The following is a 26,082-nucleotide window of genomic DNA, read 5'->3' as shown; positions in this document are numbered from 1 at the left end:
AACTATGTCCTAACCCGCCTTTTCAAATAAAACACGCCACAATTTCTAGGCTCACTTTTACTAGTTATGAAAAGACTAATCTATGTATGACAAGAACATGGCGTACTTAGGCCTGAAACATGTGCACTGGGTTAAAAGTTCGTACACAAAATCAGAACTGGCCAACGTAGGAAGTGAAAGTTACCACCCAAGCAGAAATTTACCAGTGCTTTGTTAATATGACAACTGTGTATATTGCTATCAGACGAACCAGAATACTACGAGAATACTTAAAGTGTGTTTACAAATACATTTCATAAATAAAGAGTCGCTACGATTATGAGAACTGCATTGATTTATTGCCTTTTGAGCATACATCCATCACCCTTATGTATAGCTACGTGAAGAAGCATTTACATTTACAAGTCATGTGACAACAGACCATTTTAAAAATTAGGGTTCATTTTCTTTACATATAATACAGTTTTGCACATGTTAATAAATATCAATTATTTCAAACTTATATCACACAACCTATAACACCCCTTAACATTTTATTCACAGCTTATAACAAGTCTTATACACATGAAGCACAGGGGTCGCAAATGAGAAGCTCAATAGTAACCAAGTGGATTTTCCTTTTTTTTTTTTAAGATTAGTATATCACCTGGCGATGCACATTGCTCTTACATCAGAAGGATTAAGTGTCATCGGGAATTGTTGCTACAGAAACATGTATCATAAATGAACTTTCAATGAGAGTGAGAGAAGTGACTAACCTTTAAAGCAAAATGATAGGACTGATTTTTGATGAGATATAGAAAAAAAGGCATCTTCTTGAATTGAAAACTGCAGAAAACTGAAGTAGTGTTTGTAGTGTAGTGTTTCTGATATGCACTGGGCTGATATCGCAGCGTTACATTCGTGTTGACAGTCCTGTGGCACAAGCATTTAACCTGAACACAATTAACAGTTACCTTTCTTGTTAATATTCAATCCACAAAGCTAATGCGTATGGCTGAAAACCTTCCTAAACCTGAAAGAACATTGTTTTCCAACACATCATTTCCACAGCTGTGTATCTCACTGCTGCTGCCAAAGCAGAGAACAAGAAAGCCCAGTTTTGGACATGAATAATAAGTTGTAAACATTAGTTGTCAGTATGATAAACAGCACACTGGGAGGCCCAATGTTATCAAGTCAGTTGAAATGCTAACAATTCATACATTTGTTTCTGTTTGTAACTCTCAATACAATGTCTATGCACCTGCAGCCTCATGCAGTGGCTGATTGGTGCGTTTAATGCAGCAGTGCAACATAATGAGTTTCCGGGCACTCTCCAGTGAAAACCGATCTAAAATATGTATCTGTTAATAGCGAACAAACATAATAAATAGATAAAATGCATGGCCATATTTCAAGGTTGTCTAAGTGAGTCAAGACACTCAGCTAGTAAGAGGAGTGCGGAGATAAAAGTGCCTTTCAAAGAGTATTTGTGGTTCATTTGGATACAGTCTGGGGAGTTGAAAGGCAACTTCAGCAAAAAGAAAAAAAGGCTTTCCTAAATGTGTGATATTGTGACTGGACATCTCACTCCAGCATAGAAACAAAGTTATGCATCAGTCCTTAAAAGGAGAACAGAGGATGCTCATTTTTCTTTTGATACACAACTATACACAGTCTCATGTTTCTTTACAAGTGCTATACATCAGCAGGACTGAACTGCACTCTTCCCTTTAGATCTTCTTGAATAGAACAAGTCTTTAAACATTCTCCCGGAATCTCTGGGTTTTACAGGACTCCCACAGAGTGAAATAAAAGGCGAGGACAACTGCAAAGTGATTAAGCAGTACTGTCTTGGGACAGTGGATATGTAAACAACCGTTTCCACTGAACTTTAGCGGCAGAGCTGTAGCTGCAGCTGTGGCTTGGGCTGAGGAGTATCTCTAACATTCAGCGCTGCAGGTGTGTGACCTCTGATGGAACATGGCTGTGTGCCCCCATGTGTCTGTAATGAGCTCAGCCTTTAGGTCCAGTTGAGGTTGAAGCCCTTCGAGAGCATGACAGCTTCTAGATCCTTGTCTTCCTCCTTCTCTCGGAGCCGCTGCTCTTCCAGGAGGGCCACTAGGGAGTCCCGCTGCTCCACAACCTCCAACATCTCATTCAGAATCTGCTTCTCTTGGGCCAGCTCTTGTTCGGTTTTCAGGTGGTCTTAAAAGGTGCAAAACACAAGAGGTTTAAACTTGAAATATATAGTGAAAAGATAAGGCTAAAACCCATTCACGTCCACACTCTCACCTTCCACAGCCATTCTCTCCCTGAGCTCCTGCTGCAGTCGGCTCTGTCGGTCCTCCAGCTCCAGCTCTCTGGCACTAACAGACACAAGATAGAGACACAGATGAGAGTGTTAAAATAATGAGCTGTAACTTCTGACTTCATGTAAATTGTCTATTCTCAAATTATTACTTCTTCTAAAAAGGCAAAAGTTTGGAATCGTGCTAATGATAAACCTAATATTAAGAAAAAGATTTTCAACAGTTTGCACTGCAGTTAAGGGCTCAGTGACCATCTGTCCATGTAGCCCTTTTGCTTACTCTGGCTGAAAATCTTTTCCAAACAAACAATCAGCAACAGGAGGCCTACACCAGTCCAAAACTAATGGGCTCATCACACAGTGGCAGGTAAACTGCATATACTGAGCCAGAGGATTTTCACACAGCCTCATGGCCAGGGGTTTACTGGTGTTTTTGAGTCAAAGAAAAAGAGCCACGAAAGTAGTAGATAGTAAAAAAAATAGTAATCAAATGTAGTCACTATTACTCATTGACAGCAACACAACCTTCACTTGGGTTAATATGTTGTCAAGACCTTTTATGGGCTTTAATAACTCGGAAAACATGCAGCCAACTTTTTAATTTGGTGCCTTTACTGAAGTGTAGTGGAGTATGAAGTATTATATAGTATTTAGCTTTCAAATGTTATGGAGTAAGTTCTAAAGAAATAACTATTCAAGTAAAGTCCTCAAAGTACAGTACTTAAAGGGATATTTCAGGATTTTTGACATAGGGCCTCATTTCCTACTTATCCAGAGAGTCGTTAATTTCTGGAGATATATTTCTTTTTGAATTAAGGCAATCCTTATATTTGAAGAGTTTAGTGGTGCTAGGCTAGTGCTGGGCTAGCGCATGTCTATGGTAACTAGTAGCCTGCATTAAAAACCTCTTCAAAATCACTTGTACATGGGTCAGACTGTTTTTAATGCTAAACTAATCCAATATAAAGAATGCATGAATTAAAAAAATATATATTTCCAGAAATCAACAACACTCTCAATAACTAGGAATTGAGGCCCTATGTCAAAAATCCTGAAATATCCCTTAAAGTCAATTTACTTCATTACCACTTCTGGTCACACAAATTCAAATGGTTTAAATGAAGTCCTTAGTCTGTGTCATTCATAACACATCCACTACGTTCTAGTGAAGTGCCTTGACTAGAACTGTGCGTCTCAAATTAACAACATGCCACAATGAATGTCATAAACATGTCAACCAATAAAAGAACATATGGGGAAAACGTGCAAAACAAATTCAGAAACTCAGAAACTTACAATATCATGAGCTCAGATTCATAGCGGACAAGGGCGTTTTTCTCCTGGACCAGCTTGAACCACTCCTGCATTAGCTTCGGGTCGTCTTTCTTGCCCATTCCTGTAGGAGAGGAGGGTCAGAAGGTGAGAAACAGTCAGCTGGCTTTAGAGTCACACAGATCCCAGACACAGGCAACTCAATGACAGCCAAGCCTGCATGTCCTTTGCCGGGGGGATGATGAGGACGGTGGAGGGATGGACTTGAACGAACGCCTGGTCATTTAGACAGCCAGATCTGCACCGTGGCTGGAAGTAGACAGTGTGGAGCTACGGTACTTAACTACAAAAAAAAAAAAGAAGCAAACACACATTCTCACTCATCCCACATACAAAGCTTTTGCGAAGCTTTGTGTTACCCAGTTTGGACTTGTGTCGGAGTGAGGTGATCTTTAAGGCAGGTACGTGTTTTTCTCCCTTTGGAGTAGGTGGGTAGCAAACAATAGACAAAAAAAGATATTTGATCTTTGAACATGTTTTTCATCCTCGCCAGTCCACATATTGAATATCAAGATTAAAAATAGACATGGTAAAAAGAGAAATGCTTTATTATCATTATTATTTTATCTCTGGGTCAAGAGTTATGCAAGGGCAAATAATTAAGTCTTTGGTCTACGCTTGTTTGCTCACTGAAGTTATTTCAGAGATAAGCATTTTATGCAATCATTTCTTAGTCTGTTATTCGGTTATTAGAAAAAAAGCCTACTTTCTGCTCAGTACTGTCTTTTACATTATCAGGCTGCCGCAGGTGGAGCGAAACACTTTTCATAAAACACCAAAAGGCAAACCTTGACGCAGCGTGACATATTTAGCGGGGGAGGAGGAGGCTCTATAAAACCAGACGCAAGAACACTGCGCGCACTCACAAATTGCATGGGTGTGTTCTAGGGGGCAGGCTTTTGACAATTAATTTTCCCCCTTGAAGTTTTTGGTAGTTATTGTATATAAGATACCTCTATTTAGTTTTTAATTGTTTGCCCATTTCCAGTCTATTCTGCACACGCCGAGTGCTTCTGAGAGCTGAATGTAACAAGTGAATTTCTCCATTGTGAGATCAATTCAGGCTATTTTATCTCTTCTTAAATTGGGCAAAGAAAGTTTAGGACAATAGCCGGAGTAGCAGAAAATGGGGTGGAGTTAACAAAACAAAGGATTTTTTTTATAGTGCTATGAAAGTTATAACTTCAACTTACTTCACCACCACCAACAACCATAAAACCCAAGGCTTCGAACACAAAAGAAACCCCAATGTTTCTTGTTCATGGCTCAAAATTCCCAAAACAGAACACAAATTAGATCATACATTTAGATTACAATCCAGGCAAAATCTCCACTGACAGGTGTTAGACTCATATCAAGCAAGCCATTAAACTTTAACAATTCTTTGATTGAATATTTATACCCAACAGTCATCATCTTCACACCATGCAAGTTCTCTCAGAATACACAACCACAAACTTGCCTGCAAGCTAGCCACGACTCAACCTGCTCACTTTAAAAATATATCACTAATTCATGGCACAAGTCAAGACTTTATACCAGGCATAGACCAAAAATATGCACCAAAAATATACATATTTAGGTCAAATGAAACAAAAAACATGCTGTTAATGACACGCCAGTTGTATTTTTCATAATAGTTAAGTCTCAAACAGACATTTTGAAACTTCATGTGGGAAACATGCTGTGCTCAATCCACATCCTTGGGAGCCGGGGTAAGGGGTAAAAGGATTGGGGGGAAAAGGATTAGGGTCCAGGTAGGGCGACAACAAGGGGAGATCCCGGAAGCATAGATCCGTATGGTTGCCACAGTAACCCGCCACACCCGCCACAAGAGGCGGCAAGGTCACGTTACCTTCAGGCGACCAGCAGGGGCATAGAGACACCGGTCTTCGGCGGGTTGTCCCCACGTAGGGCTCAACTTCCATGAGACAAAGGGGAAAGAGTTTTGAGGGAAATGAGGAAGACGTGAACATCGGACAAAAAGACACGGGAGCAATGACAGACCAGACACAGGAGACAGAGGGAAGGAAGGATGGTGTTGTTGTAAGGGGGGGAGAAAAAAAAACAAGGCTGTGATACACAAAAGACAAATGAACCGGAGAGGCGAGGTGGAAGAGATCAGCTGTGCAATGTGAGGGAGATGAGAAAAGGTGTCAACACAGGGAAAGGAAATAAAACAAAACAAAGAACCTACTGCATTGAATGGAAATAATCTGTTTGATCTGGTATGCATTGATCTTGCACTCCAATTAGAGGAAATCTCCTCAAGCATTTCACTGTGCACTCTGTAAGAGCAAATAGCCCCACAGAATGGTGGGCTAGTGCTAATAAAGCTTTCGGACCCATCGTCGTCATACCCATTGTTCTTCTCGCTATGTCAAGCTTTTTGTCGTAGAAAATACAACTTGAATGTGCTGAAATCCCCTTTGAGCAAATTACAACCTTTGAAGTGCAAATAAGGCCAGGAGGTGTTCACTGAAGGACACTTACATACCATAATAAAAGTGCAATACGGGAGAAAGAGAGTCCAGGCTAGCTACACGGTATCCTTTTTAAGAGTTTTTTTTCTAAGGTGTAAAGAAGAATGAGAATTGTCTTTTTCAAAAAAGAAAACTTCCAAAAAGTGAGGACACACAATGAAACACTTTGAAAGGTATTCAGAATAATAGTCCAATGATATGCAAACATTCATCGTGGCAAGTTCAATACAGATTAACAACAAAAATACACTCTTACCCAAAATCACTAAGGGAAAAACAGCGACAACAGCTGTGACTCAGCTCCACATATATACGTATTAAAGACCTGACCACACTGAATCATAAGGCCCGCTTTGTTATATTCAGCCTCAAAGCTCCACACAATCTCCAGTCTGATCAGGGACAATAGGACAGAACCACAAGATGGCCTTGCTCAAATATGTGGAAATGCAACATTACAGATACTACAGTGCTCTGAACTTACAGGCTGCATTTCCTGTCATATTGTAACAGAGGCGTCAGTCACCACACGGCACGACCACTACAACATACAGTGTTACATGGCTCTAATCAAAGTGGACCATTGCCCGTTAGTACCACACACTGAGAGTTATGCAACTGAGCGGCTATTACAAAGTCAGAGCTGATTTTAAGAGCAAAGGGCAAAGTTAGAGAAGTAGGAGGCTAAGAAGAAGCAAGAGTTAGATCCATAGTTTAGAACAAGTTAGTAACCTGACATTGCGTGGTGAAAAAGTTTTGTGTGGTTAAAATGATTTTGTTTCATATTCTATATTTCTGTCAATCTTAAATTATTGTCTATATAGCATTTAGAAGTTTCAAGTACTTAAAGCAATATAATTAATACAAGGCTGGTTTGTTTTCTATTTCAGCAGCAACTAGCAGAAACAGCATATAATCCACTAATATATCAATGAAAAGCCATTTGAGTCATGTTCCTGATTATACTTTATTTACAGGAAATATATTTGAATAATTATTGAATGTGTAATTTGTGTTAGCTCACTCAGATTATGTGTTAAAAGGTATAACACAAGTTTTTGTACTGTACATCCTTTGTTGTTGTGATGTGACAAAGCATGAGACAAAAGTCCCAGCTGTGTTTGAACTAGAAACCCTGCATGGAAAGGGAATGAAAATGGGGAGAGAAGGCGAGGGGAAAAGTAAATTGCAGCGAGGCTAACAGCCAGCCAGTCCATGTAGATATGATGGGGTACAAAGCTCGAGTAGTAGAACTGGGAATGGGATAGATTGGGTTAGCAATTGTGTTAGTTTAAAGCCACAGATTTGAAATACATACCGCCCAGATGCAAGTCCAGGATTTCACTGTAATTAGAATCTCCCCAATAGTCTACAATGACAGGGATATATTAGAAATATGCATTATTGAACACAGCCCCAAACTGGGAAAACACGCACAAACACTCACAAACCCGCATTAACAGCAGCACATGCATGTTCATACATCAACACTGCAGCAAACTCAGAGTCTCTCAGTACTCACCACCGGGCAATAATGCACTGCATTCTCAAATATAATAAGAAAGGATACATAGATTTGCTGTATTGCTGTTCAGTTTGCTTATGCCATATACTGTATTGGTGCATTGGATTTCATGTGGACATGTTTATGAATTAGCATTTTTATTAAGTGAATTGGATTTAACAAAATGACAAGGGGCCATTTTTCATGATGTGCTACAGCATTGCAAGGATTATTGAGACTAAAAGCCGAGTGCCAAATGAGTCCTCCATTTGCTCACATAGTGGAACACAGACCCGGATCTCATTTCCTGCTCCACAATAATAAAGGTTGTATGTCTTAGTCAACAAGATCCTCACAAATATCTTTATCAAATCACCCAGCCATTGCAGAATATGCTGCTATAAAGGAGATGCCACCCTGCAAATCCATTCAAATAGCATTTTATTTGTTGTGATGCATTTAGTAAGAAATATATGACATGCCCTGAGTACCAAAAGCCTCGTCATCGAGAGGCAGTGAAGAAGTTGACATCCAGAATGAGCACACACAAATCTATGTCAGGACACACATTCTCCTCAATTCCATGCAGATTGGACTGACGATGGTCATGTGATGTACGGACAACAATCAACATGTTCAGACATGGAGAAATGTCGGAGTGTGTCACCACCACAAATGAAACCTACGGTGCCACGACTTATGTCAACAGAAAGAAACGTCAGTAAATCTAATACCTGATCGCCTTTTGTGCTGTTTGGGTAATGTATAAGTACCTTTATACATCCCTTCAAGAGAGTAAAGTAGTAAACAAGTTAAAACATATGCTGAGAACAAAATCTAAATGAAAACAATGTGCTATGTATAATGTGCTTTAGAAAATATGTGTGTGATCTTTTTGTTTTAGAATGAGCAGAGACTAAATTGTTGCAAAATTAGGCAAGTTTCTACAAGACAAGACTGTAGAATTCTTTGTGTAAAATGTTCTGTTACAAATGGCAATTTCTACCAACAATTACAGGCACCTAAGTGCTTTGGGATCGTTTAAAAGGCTATGCAGTCTGGGTTATGCAAGCCTTTTCATCAAAATGATTTTTCCTGTTGAGCATTTCACTACACGGAACTGTTGTCGTTTTAATTAAAAGATAAAACATGGCCTGCAGAGAGGATCTAAAACAGTTTTTGGTATTAGCTAAAAAAAAATCAGCGCAATAAAATTGTATTTTTTCACCTAAAATGTCTTATCTCTGAATATCAGATGGTGTATCAAAGTGGTTACCTGCTTCGCCACGTAAAGCTTTCTCCACAGCAACACCTCTCTCCTCCAGCTGCCTCTGCTTCTCTTCAACCTGCTCCAACTGTCTCTGGATGATCTAAGGAGGCAGTCAGGGTCATGTTTCACATAAGCACACGCAGAAGTGAGGTGTAAGCATTCTCTGATAGGTACGGAGAAATCAACATCCACCACTAATTACAAACTATTCCCCAACATGCTTTAAGAGGCCATCTGGAGAGAATGGCTTCATTGATGAAACAATTTGCCCTAATTATAAGAATAAATATGCAGCTGTACACAAGGGGCGCAGGTAATTAAAAAACTACTGTATTTGGGCCAACTGTGATGGGTACCGAAGTCACTTAGCAACTTGTACCAAGAAAACCAAAAAAGCACATAAATGACTTTATAATGTTTGTGCACCGGGCCTGAGGAAATGCTCATAATGATGATGGTTGGAGCTTTAGAAGTGAAGTTAGTACACAAAAGTGCTTTTCAAAGAAAAAGAAAAATAATAAAATGCAATGATAATGAGTATGAATAACACAATTGGGCCCATGACTAGATCGGTAGATAGAGATTTACAAAAGACAAATATATCTTTGGTATCTTCGGATCGGTACAGTGTATGGTCAAAAAAGAGACTTGATTTGTTTTGCTACCAAGTATTTTAAACATATATTCATCTGAAGGTAATAATACAAATGTCCTATCCACTTAGCTGGTAAATTGTCTCATTGGTACCTATCCATCTACATTAAATAGAATCTATTAATTGCTGTGGATTTGTGATCTGTGGATTGTTTTTAGGCTGTAGGTTTTTTTCCCCTCTCACAATTCTTTACTTCTTTGGGAGTGGAGCCTGTATCAGGGCAGAGCAGCAGGGGCCAAACAACACGTTGTGTTTGGACTCTTTAAATAGCTGCTAAAAAAGGAAAGAAAACTCAGGCCAGCTAACCACAAACTCCAGGATAAGGGAGGCGGTGAGTGCTGACTCAGTGGACTAAGAGCCAACAGCAAAGGTACTACATCAATCACTGTGGATTTCCAGACTACGAGAGCATTTGGCTTCACTCCCAAGCATTTAAGTCACATTACACCAGCCATATGCAGAGATAAATTGGTCACTTGTGGGGTCCAAATTCAAGCATTACATGAAATTGAGCTAATTTAAAGGCAATTCAAATACTCATTTTCATGGAGGAAAAATGAATTACCAAACAAATACTTTCTGTTCAGATGAAAGAACAATGAGACAAACCATTACTTAAAAGTTATGAGTATTTGGATGTCATACCTGGGCTCTGTGCAGCCTCTTCAGCTCCTCTTGTTTGGCTTGGCGTCGTGCAGCTTTCTGGACTCTTCGAGTAAGTTTGGCATTCAGCTCCTCTTCTGTATAGGTTTTCTGGTGCAAGAGATAAAAGGTGTTTGTAAGTTCTTATTTAAGTTTTCTTGATCATAAACCTGGATCCTTGAGGCATTACACAACTAAATGTAGGAAACTAATTAGACTTTACAACTGCTACTTTTTCTTTCATTTTAATATAAGTATAAAAAATATAATACATATCAACCATGGCTTATCTGTATCATATTACATTTTATCCCATACAATGACATTTTTCAATATTGAAAATGCAGAGAGTAAATAGATTGTGATGCCTTTCCATTTAGAGAGGGCACACAAGCTGAGAGAGAGATGAGTACTGTAGAAATGTGCCAGACTTATTCAGTATCCAGACTGGATCAAAATCAGTGCTGCTGTGACAGAGAGGCAGGTTAACACAATACCAGTCAGAGCCAAACAGACCCTTGTTTCAAAGAATTGAGAGGAACCACTGTGACCAAAGCGGAATATTTAAACAGAGCTGACATCCATCAGTGAGTGGCCTATATAGACCACAGTCACATGCAGCCATAGAGAATGGTTAGTTAGCATGAGGCTGGACACAGAAGGCTGTTATTACAGGTCATCATGCGCACATTTGTTGTGTGAAGTCTATCAAAAAGAATGTATGCGATACTACCTTGGTGGCATATGATCTCTTGAACGCCAGTGCATGGGGGACATATATAGACTTTGGGAAGACAAAACAAAATGGAAGGAAAATAATAACACAAAACATGATTAAAAGGGTTAATGATTATGTTAACAAAAAAACCAAAACAAAATAAAATTCCAGACAAATAATAAACGTACAACCAACACAGATTGTGTTAAAGCTATCACACACCAGTGAGATCTACACATCTATGTTAATAGCAATTATCCAGGGAACTACTGTATAGCGCTGACATTTTGTGCTAATTTCTACAACACTAAACGACAATTAACCCACATATCTAACAGTACACACACACGTACAGTATTAGTGGCCTTTCCAGCATGACTCAGTCTGAAGTTTGTGCAATAAAAACCTCACAGAAAACTGTAAGTGCTTATTTGTGCAATTTTGAACGATATATAAAGGCTATTCATGTTTTTATACTGTTTTCTTTAGAAAATGGTGAAAAAATTCATGCCTGTGGCCCTGAATTCTACGGCACCTACAGTATCTATTCTACCAGAAGCACATACACACAATAAGCAGCAGAGGAGGCAGTCATTTGGAATTTCAACCATAACATAATGAATGCAAATGGATTTAAGTAGAAAAGCACATATCAGGGAACTTGCTTACATTTTATGTGGATGGATGTACTAATAGGATGTACTCAGCAAGCATATCCAATAGATTGAATAAGTAGTTTTTCTTATTTCATTGTAAGGCTTTGAAAAAACACTTTTGTAGCGTGAACACTTGGTTTGAACAGATCCCAGGGGAGAATTAAAGCAGTGATGCTTTGCAGCTACAGTAGAAAGGCATCATCATTTAAGGTCAGCTTCAAAGCCAATGAAAATGTTTTATTATAAAATATGACTTTGGTGGCCTTAATTTCCCCATTGTAGTTATGTGAAATTCAAAATCACTTAACACTGCTGCTGAACAATACCTCCTCATCCTTATCCTCCTGTTCTGGAGCAAGCTCTTTTTTCATTTGTCTTTCTTTTATTCTTTTTCTTTCCTTCAATGCCCTTCTTCTCTCCTTCTCCACTTTTTCCTCCTTTAATACTTCCTTTTGTATGCCTGACACTAAATCAAAGATGTCCGTATGCTGTTTAGGATGGGAAAAAGTAATAAGGGAAATGTCAGTGTAATAGATGTTATGAATACATTGCTTACAATTATGTCACAATGAATGTTGTTTACACAGCGGAGACAAGAAAAACTAACAACAGGAAATTGAATTTAGCAACCACTTAGATGCCTCATCTCAGTGCATATTTTCGTCGGTAGCTTATTAACACCTGGTCTCCATTATTGCTTTGTTTCAGGAAATACATAAAAAGGTATACATGCATTTCACTAAAAGTTTATTTTCCACAAAAATACTAAGATTTATGCAATATATGGTACTTACATCAGCCTTTGACCTCTGGGATGACCTCTCCAAAACATCATCGCAGGACAAGTCAGAATCCTCGGAAAAGCTCAAGTTACGTCGAGACTTCAAATCTGCAGAGGGGAATAACAATTCAGAGGAATTTGCTTTGTAATTTCAATAACTTATTAAACGAAAACCTACCTGACGACCTCCCGGGAGATGAAGTCTTCTTCTTGCCTGAGTCTTGAGTGGTGGAGCTCGAGGACGGTGTGCTGGGACAGGATTTGCCCTCCTTCTTTTTCTTGTCTTTCTTGTACCCCGAAAAGACGGCCTTCCACAGCGACTTATGTTTGGGAGGAGTTTCATCTGAGCCTGAAAGTCGGCTGCTGTCGTTCTTAGATTTTTTCTCTTTCTTGTTCTTCCGTGGAGAGAAAAGTGAAGTGCGCTTTTTGCTTTTGGTGGAGGAGCTGCCGTCGGAGGAGGCCACAGAGCTGTCGAGGCTCTTGTTGCTGCTGATGACACGCAAAGGTAGAGTTTCTGCCCTTTTGTATTCCAATGCTTTAACAGCTGATGCTTTAGGAGACCCGGGAGACTTTTTACTTTTGCCATGACCGTCCTGAGTGACATTCCAGGCCACTTTAGGGGCCGAACCTTTGCCTGCATCCGATTCTTTCATTTTGTTCAGCTGTTTGGCCATAGCATCTTTCAACGCCTGGCTCTTTACTGATTTTTCTCTGGCTCTAATTCTCTCCTCAGCAATCTCCTTGGCCTCAGGAGAAAATTGAGTTGCCCTTTGGGTCTTTGAGACCGGATTGACCGGAATATTAGGTTTACCGTTTTCCATTGCTAAGGCCAGGTGCAAGGGAGGTCTGTCCCTGCTGGGTTTACTGGTGGGAGGAGTGTAATATCTATTCATGCTAGATTCTGGTGTCCTTTCATCAAAACCTTCTTCCACATCATCCGCAAAAGGAATCTCTTCCACCGTCTCCACAAAAGACTTTCTAACGTGAGCCGGCCGCGGCTTTTTCTTCTCCCTCATGACAACTACGGGAGCCGGTTCCGGTTCAGCCTGTGGTGATGTGGCTTTCCTTGGGGTAGGTCTGGGAGCAGAAATGGGGCTGAGCTGAGTCCTGGGTGAAGGGATTGGAGTCTTGGTTTGCGAGGGCTCTTTGGCTTTCTCGGATCGAGGCGTCTCCTTCCCGTTGCTCCACGACGCTTGATGTTTCTGTTGCCTGAGCACAGCCGGTGACTGGTTACTAGGCACTGGTGGTGGGGGACTGGAAGGGGGGGTCAACATAGTGGAGTCTGAGGTGCTGTAGCTGTCACTGTTCACTATACGACTGGTCACCATGCTGCCGTTTAAACCCAAGCCCGAGCTGCTACTAAGATCCTTTTTATCCGAGCCATTGGTCTTGGAGTCGGGTTTTATCGGGGTAATCACTTGACCTTCCAGGGTGATATTGATCCTGCGGATGACAGCGCGTCCAGTAAATGCTGGCTTCTTCTGTTCTTCCACAATATTCAGCGATTTTATCTTGATAGGCTCTTGCGGTGGACTTGTGGTAACAACACTTTTCTCCACAATTTTACTACTGCGGTCCAGAGGAGTCAAACCAAGACTTTTCCTTATCTCTGCACTTTTCATCCAGAACTCCTCAATGATGTCTGTCTTTTTGGATGGAGTCTCTTCGATTGACGAGTCCGACTTGTCAGACGTTTCGGAGGTTTTGGGGGTCGACGCGACTGCAGGAACGGGCTGAGTTCTAACGGGGGAATCTGACGTGAGGGGTGAAGATGGCTCGTGGCAGGACAGAGGTTGGGCGCAGATCGGGGAGAGGGGGTTTCCGGTGAGCGGGCAAATCGACCGCTGAGGGAACACCGGAGACCTGGGAGCCTGCATTTCCGGCAGGGATGTGGGCTGGGAGCGGATGGGAGAGCTGACCGGGGACTTCAGAGGAGACTTGACAGGAGATCTGATGGGAGATTCGAGTTTGACGGGTGAGCTGACGAGTGATTTGGCAGACGTGGATGCAGGAGATATGGTAGGAGCAGCAGAAACAGGAGATGGAGAGGTATGGGGGTCAGGGACAGCTGGAGGCGAAGGGCAATCTGGGCTCTTTGCAGCTGGAGACAGAGGAGAAGCGGTCCTGTAAGCTTTCCTTTCCTCAGGCAGGAAAGGATCAGAGAAAAAGCGAGCACCGGGTGACTTCAACAAAGCGGCTGGAGATGTTTGATTAATCTGGAGCAGAAACAAATGCTTTAATTAACACATTTCTGGAATGTTTTGTTTAATCACTGTGGTACCTGTGGGTCAGAGTGTGCAGGTAGTCTAAGTGGAGGAAGAACTGTGTCATTATTCTGCATCGGGCTGGAGGGCCCTGAAAACAGATCAAAACAAAAAAAACATTACTATATTTTTGTTCAAATATATCAGAGTGTTATTGCAAAAGACAGAGACATGTACCGATACTGGAAGCCATCTCAACACTTTCCGATTTCTTGTCTTCCTCAGCTAGTGCTTCAGTGCTCTCAGACTGGTGCAAGCGAGCCTCTGCTTCTGCATCTGAAGGGATGTCATCTGGAGTTCAGGAATAACATTATTACTCTATGCATTGTTAGCAGCTTTCCCCCCTCCTTGGTAACAGTATGACAGTGCTCAGACAATATGAATCTAAAGGAATCAATGAATTCATTATTTATACTCTTGTGGATGCATACCCTGATCCATCTCTGTACCGGGCTCCACGTCCGGACCGTCTGCCTCGGCTTCCAGCTCATCATCCTCACCGGGCTCTGACAGGACAAGAGAACAGCCAGAAATGAGTCAGCCACCTCTCCTTGCTCCACATAAAGAGCCAACTGCAGAAACATATTCTTCTTGAACCTTTCTCAGACTACAAATAATACATCAAATAAAAAAACTGTCTACTGGGAAAAAAGCTTTAAAGACTAATTTTCCAAACGTTAAAAATGTCTGCTGAAAAACTTGTGGCGTAGTGTCACATTAGTAATACCTTAAGCATCATGCAGTGATCCATTTATAAATGAAATGGATGAAAGTTTAATCAGTTCCAAAATAAATCTGTTATTTGTGAAATCCATGAAGATAAAACGTGATTACCACAGTAGTGGTGATACCAACTGTGCTAATCATACTCTGTTTAACCTCTTAAACCCCTGCTAGGGCAGGGGGATATATTTTAAGATATTTAAGATATATCGATATATATTTTAAATGAGAATGGAATTATACCATATCGCATATCGATATAGTTCAAATTCAGATAAGCTATTAAGTTAACAAAAAGAAACGGGTAATCTCAAGCTGATGATTAAAAAAGTTTATCTTAAACTGAGCACTTTATTTTGTTTTCTCTTTATAAACGCTGCCCTCAGAAAAATATTGACCTATTAAATTTTACAGTGTTTATGTTTAAATTTTATAGTGAGTTTTTAATAAAACTACTCGTATTTGGCTTTGACTTTGACATTCCACAGCTCTCACTTTGCGGAAAAAATATCGGGCTACATATTATATATCGATATTTAACCTAACTATATTGGGATATGACTTTTGGTCCATATCGCCCAGCCCTAACCCCCGCCTTAACCAAGTGCATTTTCATCAGTTTAGCTTTACCCAAATCTAAAAGGTTACAGCCTATAGGCCAGTGTAACGCCTCATTTGAAAGCTAAGACCTACAAAACTCAGTTAAACTGATCTCTTCCCTTGCACTTTTGTCGCGTTGTAGTTACTTTTTTCTGTAACATTTATTTTCATTGATTTTTTGTCAATTTTCTATTACTCTTTTGCAGAATTTTTGTCACTTCTCTGTTGCTCTTTAGTGGTATTTTTGTCACTTCTTCCCCGCATTTTTGTCACATTTTTGCATTTTCATCCTCGTTTTCGTCTCATTTTTGACGCTATTATGCTGCTAGTTTTTCCAAGAAGCTTTTAGATTTGGATAAAGCCAAACAGAAGAAAATAAGCTCGGTTCAGGTGGGGTTAAGAGGTTAATGCATGAGTTTCTTCATTTTTCAAAGAAAACTTTGTGAGCATAAGCGCAGATAAGCTTTCAAAACTGTATTCAAATATACTTCACAACTTTCTTGCAATTTATTCACTATTCTTGGTTAAAATAACTCAAACCTAGTATTAACGTCGCAAGTGCCATTGAGAGGTTAGTGCAAAGGGAGCACAGGTAAACAAGTGGTTAACTTCACAACTTGTCTGAAAACCCTGGTGTGAAGAAAAGGCATGTATGGCCTTAACACTTCAGAAAAGAAAAACGATATGTATAATCTGCACTGAACTTCATTTGGGAAGAACAAGAGGATCAGCAGAGACAGGTTGGAGTAAATCGCATGCTTGTGAGTGTGGCCTGTGTGAGTTGGCGCATGCCACACAGTAAAGTCCAGGCAGAATAGAATTCCAAAGTGGGATGCTGCGACCCCTTTTAAATCTGAGCTACCTCTGGACATGGACTCCAACCAGACTCGCACTGCCTCATGTCGAGCTGATGAGCGGGTACGGGCTACATTCAAACCAGAAGGTGTGGAACAACGGAGGAGGACAGATGGCAGGAACAGACATAACATATAACATAATAGGAAAGTAATTATTAGACACATGAAAAAAAAAAGAACATAGCAGAACACAAAAGAACAGAAAATTAAAAAGAATTCACAAAGGGGTTATATGAATAATGCACTGGGATGAAGCTGAAATACAGTACTCCAGACTCTGACAAATCAAAACATTACAGATTAGGAACAAAGGGACATTCCAAGGACAAAACAATGAGACAATGTGAAAAAAGGAAAGAATTTTAGCAAAAGAAAGGATTTCATTCAGTGTAGCAACGGGGGAAAAACAAAAGTCTACAATGCAGAACAACAGTTTAATTTTTTGTACTTGCGGCGCATTAATTATTATCCCGGGCCGTTAATCAAAAGAATTGTCCTCAAATGCTTCTTTAAAGATGCACTATGCAACTTTGTATGTGAAAAAAAAGCTTAATATTTGTGTGTATTTGACCTTTTACTGACTCAGTGGCTTTGTGGGTGCAGCTTGGCACCTTTGCTTTCCGTCACAGGGGACTTCATGACGCTCCAGGATCAATCGCTTTTTAGGGGGCCGTACCAGAAACTTGCCAGTAACCCAAAAACAATTAATTCTGGAGCATCATAGAGGCCACTTTGCTGGAAAGCAACCATAAAGCAAGTCACTAAAAGGTCAAATACACACAAATATCAAGGTTTTTTTTTCCACATAAAAAATTACGTAGTGCATCTTTAAGGAACTTCATAGTCCATTAAATTCAATCCAAACAAAGATTGTATACCTGTTTTTGCATCACCTTGCGCCAAAACAAGATTCAGAAATACTGTCAGGTTAAATGGAACTCGATGACCAAACTGACCAAACGTAGCTTGACTTTCTTTTAAATACGACAAGTAATTAAGATCAGTGCTGTTTGTGGCAATGTGGCTCTTAATCCTCTGGTCGGGATCAAGATGGGGGGGTTACCTGTAGGGGAGGGCTGTGTGAACTCTGTGGGTTGGGAGGGTTGGGACAGTTGGGATGCTGAGACCGTCTGGCCATCCTTATCTCCCTCAGAGTCCCGAGGAAGGGCCTGAGGGTCCACTGTCTGCAGGATTTGTTGGATCTGAAGGTTCCTGGCTAAATGTGTGTTTTTTCAGTGTTGTGTGTGAGGAGAGGTCATTGCAGAAAAGACAAGAGAAAAGAGTAGGACAAGAGGAAGGGAGAAAAATGAAAGATTGTTAGAACATGAGAGAGAGGGACTTTTGAAGAGGCTTAGTGGAGGCTGCATGCACAACTGCAAAAAGTAAGTTAAACAGAAACGTGTAAGGTTAGAATAGGAGCATAATTGTTTGAAGACATTCTGTTACCAAAGAAGCTTCTAGTGGGGAAAAACATATTTGAAGGATCTTAATGTCTTGAGCTTATAGAAGGCATTAAACAATGTGGTAGTTGAGAAATAAAAAAGCACACTCTGAATCAAAAAGCGGCCAAAACAAAATAAAAAGCACACCATTTTTGAGTAATGATTTAAAAACAAAAATCAAAGCGAAAATCACGCTTGAACTGCAAACACACCAACAGGCAGTTCTGCTGCTACCTTTAAAAGTACCAGTATCTTCTTCATCTTTCAGGTACTTCTCCAGCCAAAAGCCTGACTGGAGTTCCCTGTCCCAAGGGCAGTAATCGCCCTCTGACAGCAGGGGGAGATAGAGGCCACATAGAAAAGTACAGGAGATGGAGATCACATGAAGTGACGAGGAAGGGAAAAGAGGAAAGGGACAAAGTGAATGTATTAAAATGAAACGTGAAAAATCAGACGTGGCTGGACAGGACACAGACATACTTAAAGACTTAACATAAACACAGAACTATCTAAAAGACGTAACTACCTTCACTCGACTCCTCCTCTTCCTCCTCCTCGTATTCCTCCTCCTCGTCGTCCAGATCCCCGTCTCTGCTGAGTGCATCCTGGGCCTCCCGATCCTCGCTGTTGTCGCCCCTCAACTTCTCATGGAGCTCCACTGCATCCTTCCAGGGAACGCCGCCCAGGTCCGACGGGCTGAGGGGCTGCGGCTCCAGCTCCTCCGGATCCTCCTCGTCCTCCTCCTCTATGTCGGACTCGGAGCTGCTGTTGTGGAAACACGCGGCCAGCGTCGAAGGAGTCAGAACACGTGGGAGGAAAACGGAGCTGTTCTCAGACAAAACGCTAGAGCACAACTGAACTCTGCGCGGTTTCAAGTGTGGGCTGGAGCAAACTTGTCGCGTCAATCAAGGACAGGAACACAAACATATTTCTTTGAATTGACACTGAGAATGATGTGTATGTTTGATACTGGAGGTAGATTGTAAAAACAACAACACTGGATTATAATATAACAGCAGCAAAGACAATATAAGCCCTATACTGTAACTTCAAAAACAAACTATAATGTTTTTTACTACATACAGTGTTTAATATTTGATACATTTTTACATATTCTCAATAACAGACGTGGCAAATACTGTGAGAAGAGTTAATACTGTTTGGTCATTTTAAAAGACTTTGAGACTGAAATGCTGAGAAAGTGCATGTGTACCTGGAGCCCAAGTCGACGTCGGTGGCCTTGTCAAGCACGCTGCTGAGGTTGTGCTCTGCCAGTGTCTCCTCAGGCACCTCCTCGAGCTCTTCCTCCTTCTGCAGAGACAGCCTGTAGTTCTCCAGCTCTATGCGCTCCGGCGTCCCACGCAGTCTCTTTGCCACGCTTGGTTCCTGCAGCCCGTTGACCTCTGGCGCTGGCGGTGACAAGACGGTGAGACCCCGAGTGAAATGGAGGCATCAGGAAGGATGGGAGGTTAGAAACAAAGTGAAAGGGCAGCAGAGATGGCAAAGAAAGCGGGTTACTGGAAGTTGCAGAAGTAATAAAGATAATCTGTCACAGTGGAGGTATAACTTTGAGCAAAACTTCCTCCAGTGGAATGAAATGTCTCAGAATATAAAAATGAAGTACTGACGAGTGACACCTTCCACTGCTCAACAGGAAAAATGATTCCACTAGTCATTAAATACACACAAATGTTAGATCTACAGTATATTCATTTTGCTGTTTACTTTTCAATCCTATATTTGCTGTACACTGCTGAAGGTCCAAAATGTTTTCGGACAAATTGTAGTGGACTACTGGTATCGCACCGGGATTGCAAGGATAGGAAAGAAGGCGTTCACTGGAAAAGGAAAATCCACAGGCACTAAACGAAGCATTATTGCTGCTATTTTTGCAGCTCAGTTCGGAGAGATAGCACAACAAACTGATGCCGGCACTTGACCACTGCAGCAGACAATCCTAGAAAGATGCATCTGCAAAAGACCTTGAGAAAGGAGAAGGAACATCACAAGGTGGAAATTAAGGCTTTAAAGAAAACCTCCCACAAAGGTAGAGCTGAACTAAAGTACTATTAGTCACAGATTACAGATTTATATTCTCTGTGAGTAAAGCACAGCTACAGCAAGTGGATACTTTCTTTCATGGCACAATGATAAAAAATTGACTGCAATAGTTTTATTTAAAAGTGCATTGGTTGTTCAATTAAATAATGGATGCCATATGCAAGTGCCACTTTCTTTAGTTCTTTAGTGACTTTTAAACTGCAGCTAAAAGAGCACCCAAGGCCTCTATTGACATTCCAACAGGGTCAGTGCTTAAACAATCAAGAGAATGTGAGTCCGAAAATAATAGGTTAACATTAATTACTTTCTCTGTTTGTTTGTTTATTAATTGAATGACTAATCTCTACAGGCAGATAGTGGTTTGCCAAGAGCAACAGGACAAAGAGAAAGGGAGGGGAGTCTCAGAGTCATGCTACAGGAGGCTCATCATCAGAACATTGATGGTCAAACAGCAGAAGACGTAGATGCAGTAGATGCACAGGAGGGGAGAGTCGAGGCCTTAGTGCCATCTGGTGGCAGGTCCATGACAGTGTGTGAAAGACAGTGTGCAGTCCCCTCCCCAGGGCCAGACGGCAAGGCACCGCGGACACAGCCAGACAGGCGAGGAAGTTACCTGAGGGCTGCAGATCTGAGACAGGGGCTGTCACTACTGCAGGGACACATCCTGGGGCATCAACAGTTGATGACGGGGCAGGAGACGGCAGGTTCTACAACACAGGTTAGCGATGGATAACATTAGATTTGTAAATATGGTGATTTTTATTATTTCTATAATACTTTTATTTCACAGATGTATCGCATAAGGAATCTGTTTTTGATTTTTATACTGGTATACTGCATTTTGACAAAGTAAACAGCAGCAGAGAAATGTGGTGAAATTGTTTTATCGCAGCAAGTACATTTAATGAAGAGCTTTTAACAAAGGCCAAGAAAATAAACGTGCAGATTTGCATATAGATTGTGCAAAGAGGCTATAGCATATGTTTACAGTTATGAGTGAATACATTAAATACCTTTACAGCGGCTGGAGCAGGAGAGGGAGCGGGTCTCTTCCTCTGAGCGTAGCCAGACAGGCGGTAACAGAAATGCGGCTTGCAGTAAAATTTCCCTGAAAAATATAACAAATGGGAAGGAAATGATAAAACTTACAGCTGACTCTGAGATTAAAGAAATATGCTGATATCAACATAACAGCATTTTTTTTAGAACTTTAAATACAGGGCATGCAGCCCTTTCATACTATAATAAATACAGCTATAAAATACTGTCATTGCAGTCCTCAAAGCGACATTATCACATTGAAATCTGAGGCCATTTACCATATTTTTATATCAGATTTGTTCATTGATTGACTGGACACCCTCGCACACCTCAAGGGGTTTAGTAAACAATTTAAACTTTTTTATAGTCTCGTACCGTCCTCCACATCGAACGCGTAGGAGGACAGTCTCAACGTGGTCCCGCAGTAGTCACACTTGAAACAACTGCGATGGAAGAACTTCCCCTCTGCACTCAGCCTCTCCATGACATACACGCGTTTCCGGCAGAAGAAGCAGACATCGCTCCCTCCAATGTTGACAGGAAACTCCTTTCTGAGAGAACCCTGCGGAAAAAAATAACCACGGGGTCAGTTTAAAGGGAGGAGGGGAACAAAACGCTGTTCACGCTCCCTTACAAGAAATGACTGGTCAAAGTAGAGGAGGAGCCAAGCATCTAGGGATACATCTATTAGGGGATTCTACATTGTTGGAGTCACTACATATAAGCAACAACTGACCAAACATGTGATCAGCGGGAAAATGGGCACAAAAAACAGTGCTGGCCGGGTGGCAACTAATTATCCTTCTACTCTCTCGACAGCTTCTTACCAAATCCCACTTTTCAGGAAATGTCTTGCCGTCGTCCTGAGACTGGAGTTGACTGGCTAACTGCTCAGCCAATGAGCTAACACCACCTGTGTACATCCTCACACAGCGCTATAGACAGTATAGAGAAAAGGAGAAGGGTGGAAAGACGTTAGAGACTCATGATGAAAAAGAAAAACTGAAAAATTAGGGCTGCACAATATAGCCTTAAACAAACATGCATGGCAAATTAAACACATGCTCTATTTTGCAGAGTCTTGTTTTAACACAATTTGAAGAAAAAACTAATTGCATGTAATACTTGTTAAAATGTGTTGTTACAAACTGCATAAAAATGAAAAATAAAAATGAATATCACAATTTCTTCTCATATCATGCAGCCCTAAGAAAAACAGTAATATGTGGAGAGTGAAGGAAAACAAACATCAGACCGACCTATTAGACATGACAGGGAAGCGATTACATGCTTGATTGACACATCACACACACTCCGAAGTGCTGGGCTGCCGGCATCTCCAAACACCCCAATACAAATCACAAGCAACTCAACCCGATTGTCAAAGTGTAGTTCTTCAACTTTAAGCGAAGTCATCCAGTTCATTTCCCCCAAAGGTCCGCAAAGATTTTGTAAAGCAGTGATGGTCGATTGCATACTGAATGAACACAATACAACAATAAAATAACAATTCTTGTACTAGTTCAGCAGTTCATAATTCAGTATTATCTCACATGTTTAATCTTAAAGGTGAATTATGCAACTTGCTATGCAAATATATATATATTAAAGATATTTGGGCATACTTGATCTTGTAGTGACCCAGTGGATGGAGCCGCTCACCAGAAAACCTACAAACCAATTGATTGTGGAGCATTGTACTGATTGAAAGTTAAGACGCGATGCTGACATACAGTGGTCAGCATCGCGTCTTTACTATTGGTTTGTAGGTTTTCTGGTGAGAGGCTCCATCCGCAATGAAAACCTTCCAAACAGCTGATCCTGGTGTGTCCTACAGACCACTGTGATTAAAAGTAAAGGCGCCATGCTGACCACTGATAGAGCCACAGGTCAAATATGCACAAATATCAAATATATTTTATATATATATACTACGCTGACAGAAAAGACAAAGAGAGAGAGGCTTGTACATTGTGCCACAACTCAATGACACAAAGGAGATCATTTTATCCACTCAAACTTGGCTGTAACAATTTATGTGGCACTAGCCCGCTGCTAGCTTTGCCCGTTAGCCTGTTAGCTTCTTCTTCGTGATTCTATTAGTGTGTATTGGTGACTCCTACACGGTTGCAGGGAAGTTGCAATTGTGGTTTTCTGGCCAGAGGCATCGGGGGGATGAAAGACCCCCCAATCACCCCATTAACACTTGTATTACCCCTACGAATAGGATTTATTAACGTAAACACGTTACTTAGTACTGCTTTAAAATTGAGCAACCATGAATCTTCATTTGAATAACAGTTTCCAAGGTTTCAAATAAATAAACAAATAATATCAAACTGCAGCCATATCTAGTCATAACTCCTTACTGCGTCCCATTTGGAAGCTTTCTCATCAACATGGGAGTCGCACAACTTGAAAAATGTGCTGCCAGGACGCCTAAAGTGTCCAAATAATTACAACTGGGGACTCCTCGGGCAGAAAGCTGCATTATTCATGAATGCAATCAAAAAACAACTCTCGAGAGAACTACTTTCGTACAGTTACAGTCAAATGCCCCAATTACACACATGCAAACATTAATCCAAGCAGAAAGAGTAAACAAGGATTTATATATTTCAACACACGTGGCTTGCAGACTGTAGTTGGGTGAGTATTCACAGTTACAGTGCATCCTCTCTGAAAGCGCAGGTGTGGAGCGTTAGATTCACTGCACCACTGTTTGTCGTAGGCGTTAAATGACTACCTGTCGGAAAGTGTCAGGGGAGGTGGCGGGAGATTCAGCGGGGCACTGGGCTCGGGCCGCGTGCCACTGTTCCATAAAGAAACGGGAGGGCTTTTTCTTAGTCTCCGGGAAGAAGATGAAAAGAATCAAGAGGTTAGGCCGTGAGTGAACACCACTGCTTGCTTCTGGTTTGTAAAATCATGATATAGGCTTCTATATTATTGTCCGAAAAACACTGACTAACTGAAATAGCTTTCATGGTGCTCTACAAACTTGCCTTGCGCTCACATTTATTTATTTATCAGACTTTCAAGTCTGTCTGAGCACAGAGATGTCCAGACGTGTTCATAGTTTTGAAGTAGTAATTTGAATTTACACACAAAAAAGTAAAAAAAAAATATCAAAAAGGTAAAGTTGTGCCTAGGGCTGGGAACCGTTAAACGATACCAGTCAGGTATTGAAAAAAAAAGCTTTAGGTACAACTGGTATTGAAAAAATAAAAGTATCGAAAGCATGTACCGAAAACAAATATATAATATGAAGAAGAATACTCAAGTTTTGATGCTGTTGGTCATCAAAATAAAATAAAAATTAAAAAGTGAAACACAAGTTAAAAAAAAAAAAAAAAAAAAAAATCTATTAAATGGAAGGAAAAGTAATAAATTAACACAATTGATCTGTTTTATGGTTATATATGACAAATAATATAGTATAGGTATCGGAAAAAAAGAATCGTTCAGGTATCGGTATTATCAGTAAGTACCGGTATCGAAAATAATTTAACGGTACCCAGCCCTAGTTGTGTTTAAGTCTACATCTCTCTCAAGTGCTTTGTATGACTGTAATTTCCTTTTGGATCAATACATTTTGTATTTATCTAACGGACTAAGAATCTCAAGTTAAGAATTGGATTACGATCAAACTTTCAAAAATGGTCACACTTAGCCACATCTGTCTTTTTTGAGATAAGAAAATAATAATACCTTCATTCTTTGCAATAAGCTTGACTTACTTATATAACCATAGAGGACACATTTTAAGTAAAGAACCTGAGGTAAGAAATGAGACTCTCGCTGTAATTGTGTTTGACTGATAAGCTCTGTCTCTGTAAATGTCACCTGTGGTTCGGTCGGCTTTCCCTCAAATAGAGAGGCCAGTTGGTCGGCTCTCTCCTGAATACTAAGCATGTATATGGGTTTTTGGTCATCAGACAGCCTTGGCCTTTCTGACTCCTGCAGAAAATACATGATTCAGTCACAAAAAAACTGCACCAAGTTCACACCGGGCTAACATAAACAAATACTGCCAAGGAAGCCACTAATTGTGGCAAAACACATGGATGCATTCATTGTGAGGAAATGATGAATAATCTAAAAGCACACTGCCTTTATGTTAGTATGAAAAAAGTCACACCACATGCCCAAACCTTTGGAGAAGAATGTGAAGACAAAAGTGGTGAACCTGGAGTCAAGTCTCTGGACATGTACCACTGCTCTAAAAAGAAGCGGGATGGCTTTTTCTTTGGCTTTGAAGAAAAATAATAATTTGTTTAGCAAAGTTTAGGGCTCCATACTAGTCCATATTAGACTATTATAACCACACAAAAACTCCCATGCCATCAATTCACCTTCGGAGGCTTGTCAGGTTTCGATCTAAACTTGGAGAAGAGGCGATCAGCCCTCTCTTGAATACCCGGTATGTGGATAGGCCCCGGGTCTGTCAGATGCAGTGGTGTCCACTCCTCCAAAGGATGCTTGAAGTAGATTTGTTTTGTAAAATTGATTCCATTCTTGACTAAGGGCAAAATAAAATCCATGCAGCCACTTGTACCCGATATTTTTGAGGAATCTCGTAGTATTCAAGTTCTTCTTCATTCTCTTTAGTAAAATTCTTTAAACGAGAAATCAACCAAATGTCTATTAACATTGTGACAAATATCACTGGATGTTCCGGATTTTTTCCGAGTGAGCAAATAACACTGTCCAAGGTCCCACAAGACTCACATTTCTCACAAGAGAAGTATCCCAGGATAAGC

At 40.6% G+C, this 26,082-nt stretch overlaps 1 protein-coding gene across 17 annotated transcripts in view; it reads right to left on the bottom strand.

Annotated features, from left to right (window-relative positions):
• Positions 1–325: 325 nt before the first annotated feature.
• mical3a (microtubule associated monooxygenase, calponin and LIM domain containing 3a) overlaps positions 326–26,082 on the bottom strand; it is a 59,892-nt gene continuing 34,135 nt past the window's right edge. For 6 of the 17 annotated variants that reach the window (XM_079568246.1, XM_079568247.1, XM_079568245.1 and 3 more), the window contains 20 exons: positions 22,150–22,257; positions 21,698–21,884; positions 21,295–21,389; positions 20,895–20,988; positions 19,434–19,629; positions 18,747–18,985; positions 18,455–18,547; positions 17,842–17,994; positions 15,030–15,104; positions 14,776–14,889; positions 14,616–14,689; positions 12,513–14,550; positions 12,348–12,442; positions 10,183–10,290; positions 8,889–8,982; positions 8,347–8,397; positions 7,427–7,477; positions 3,590–3,689; positions 2,278–2,351; positions 328–2,190 (listed from right to left, as the gene is read on the bottom strand). In XM_079568246.1, coding sequence (XP_079424372.1) covers positions 2,006–2,190; positions 2,278–2,351; positions 3,590–3,689; positions 7,427–7,477; positions 8,347–8,397; positions 8,889–8,982; positions 10,183–10,290; positions 12,348–12,442; positions 12,513–14,550; positions 14,616–14,689; positions 14,776–14,889; positions 15,030–15,104; positions 17,842–17,994; positions 18,455–18,547; positions 18,747–18,985; positions 19,434–19,629; positions 20,895–20,988; positions 21,295–21,389; positions 21,698–21,884; positions 22,150–22,257 — 4,224 coding nt within the window. In that variant the 3' untranslated portion in view covers positions 328–2,005. Of the gene's footprint in view, positions 2,191–2,277; positions 2,352–3,589; positions 3,690–7,426; positions 7,478–8,346; positions 8,398–8,888; positions 8,983–10,182; positions 10,291–12,347; positions 12,443–12,512; positions 14,551–14,615; positions 14,690–14,775; positions 14,890–15,029; positions 15,105–17,841; positions 17,995–18,454; positions 18,548–18,746; positions 18,986–19,433; positions 19,630–20,894; positions 20,989–21,294; positions 21,390–21,697; positions 21,885–22,149; positions 22,258–24,068; positions 24,171–25,165; positions 25,280–25,473; positions 25,573–25,674; positions 25,789–25,877; positions 25,938–26,082 lie in introns of all 17 variants that reach the window. The other 11 variants (XM_079568237.1, XM_079568239.1, XM_079568242.1 and 8 more) reach the window with 10 other exon arrangements.

This window comes from Gobius niger (assembly GCF_951799975.1).
Source record: "Gobius niger genome assembly, chromosome: 12".
NCBI lineage: Eukaryota > Metazoa > Chordata > Actinopteri > Gobiiformes > Gobiidae > Gobius > Gobius niger.
This window is presented reverse-complemented; position numbering and strand designations above follow the sequence as displayed.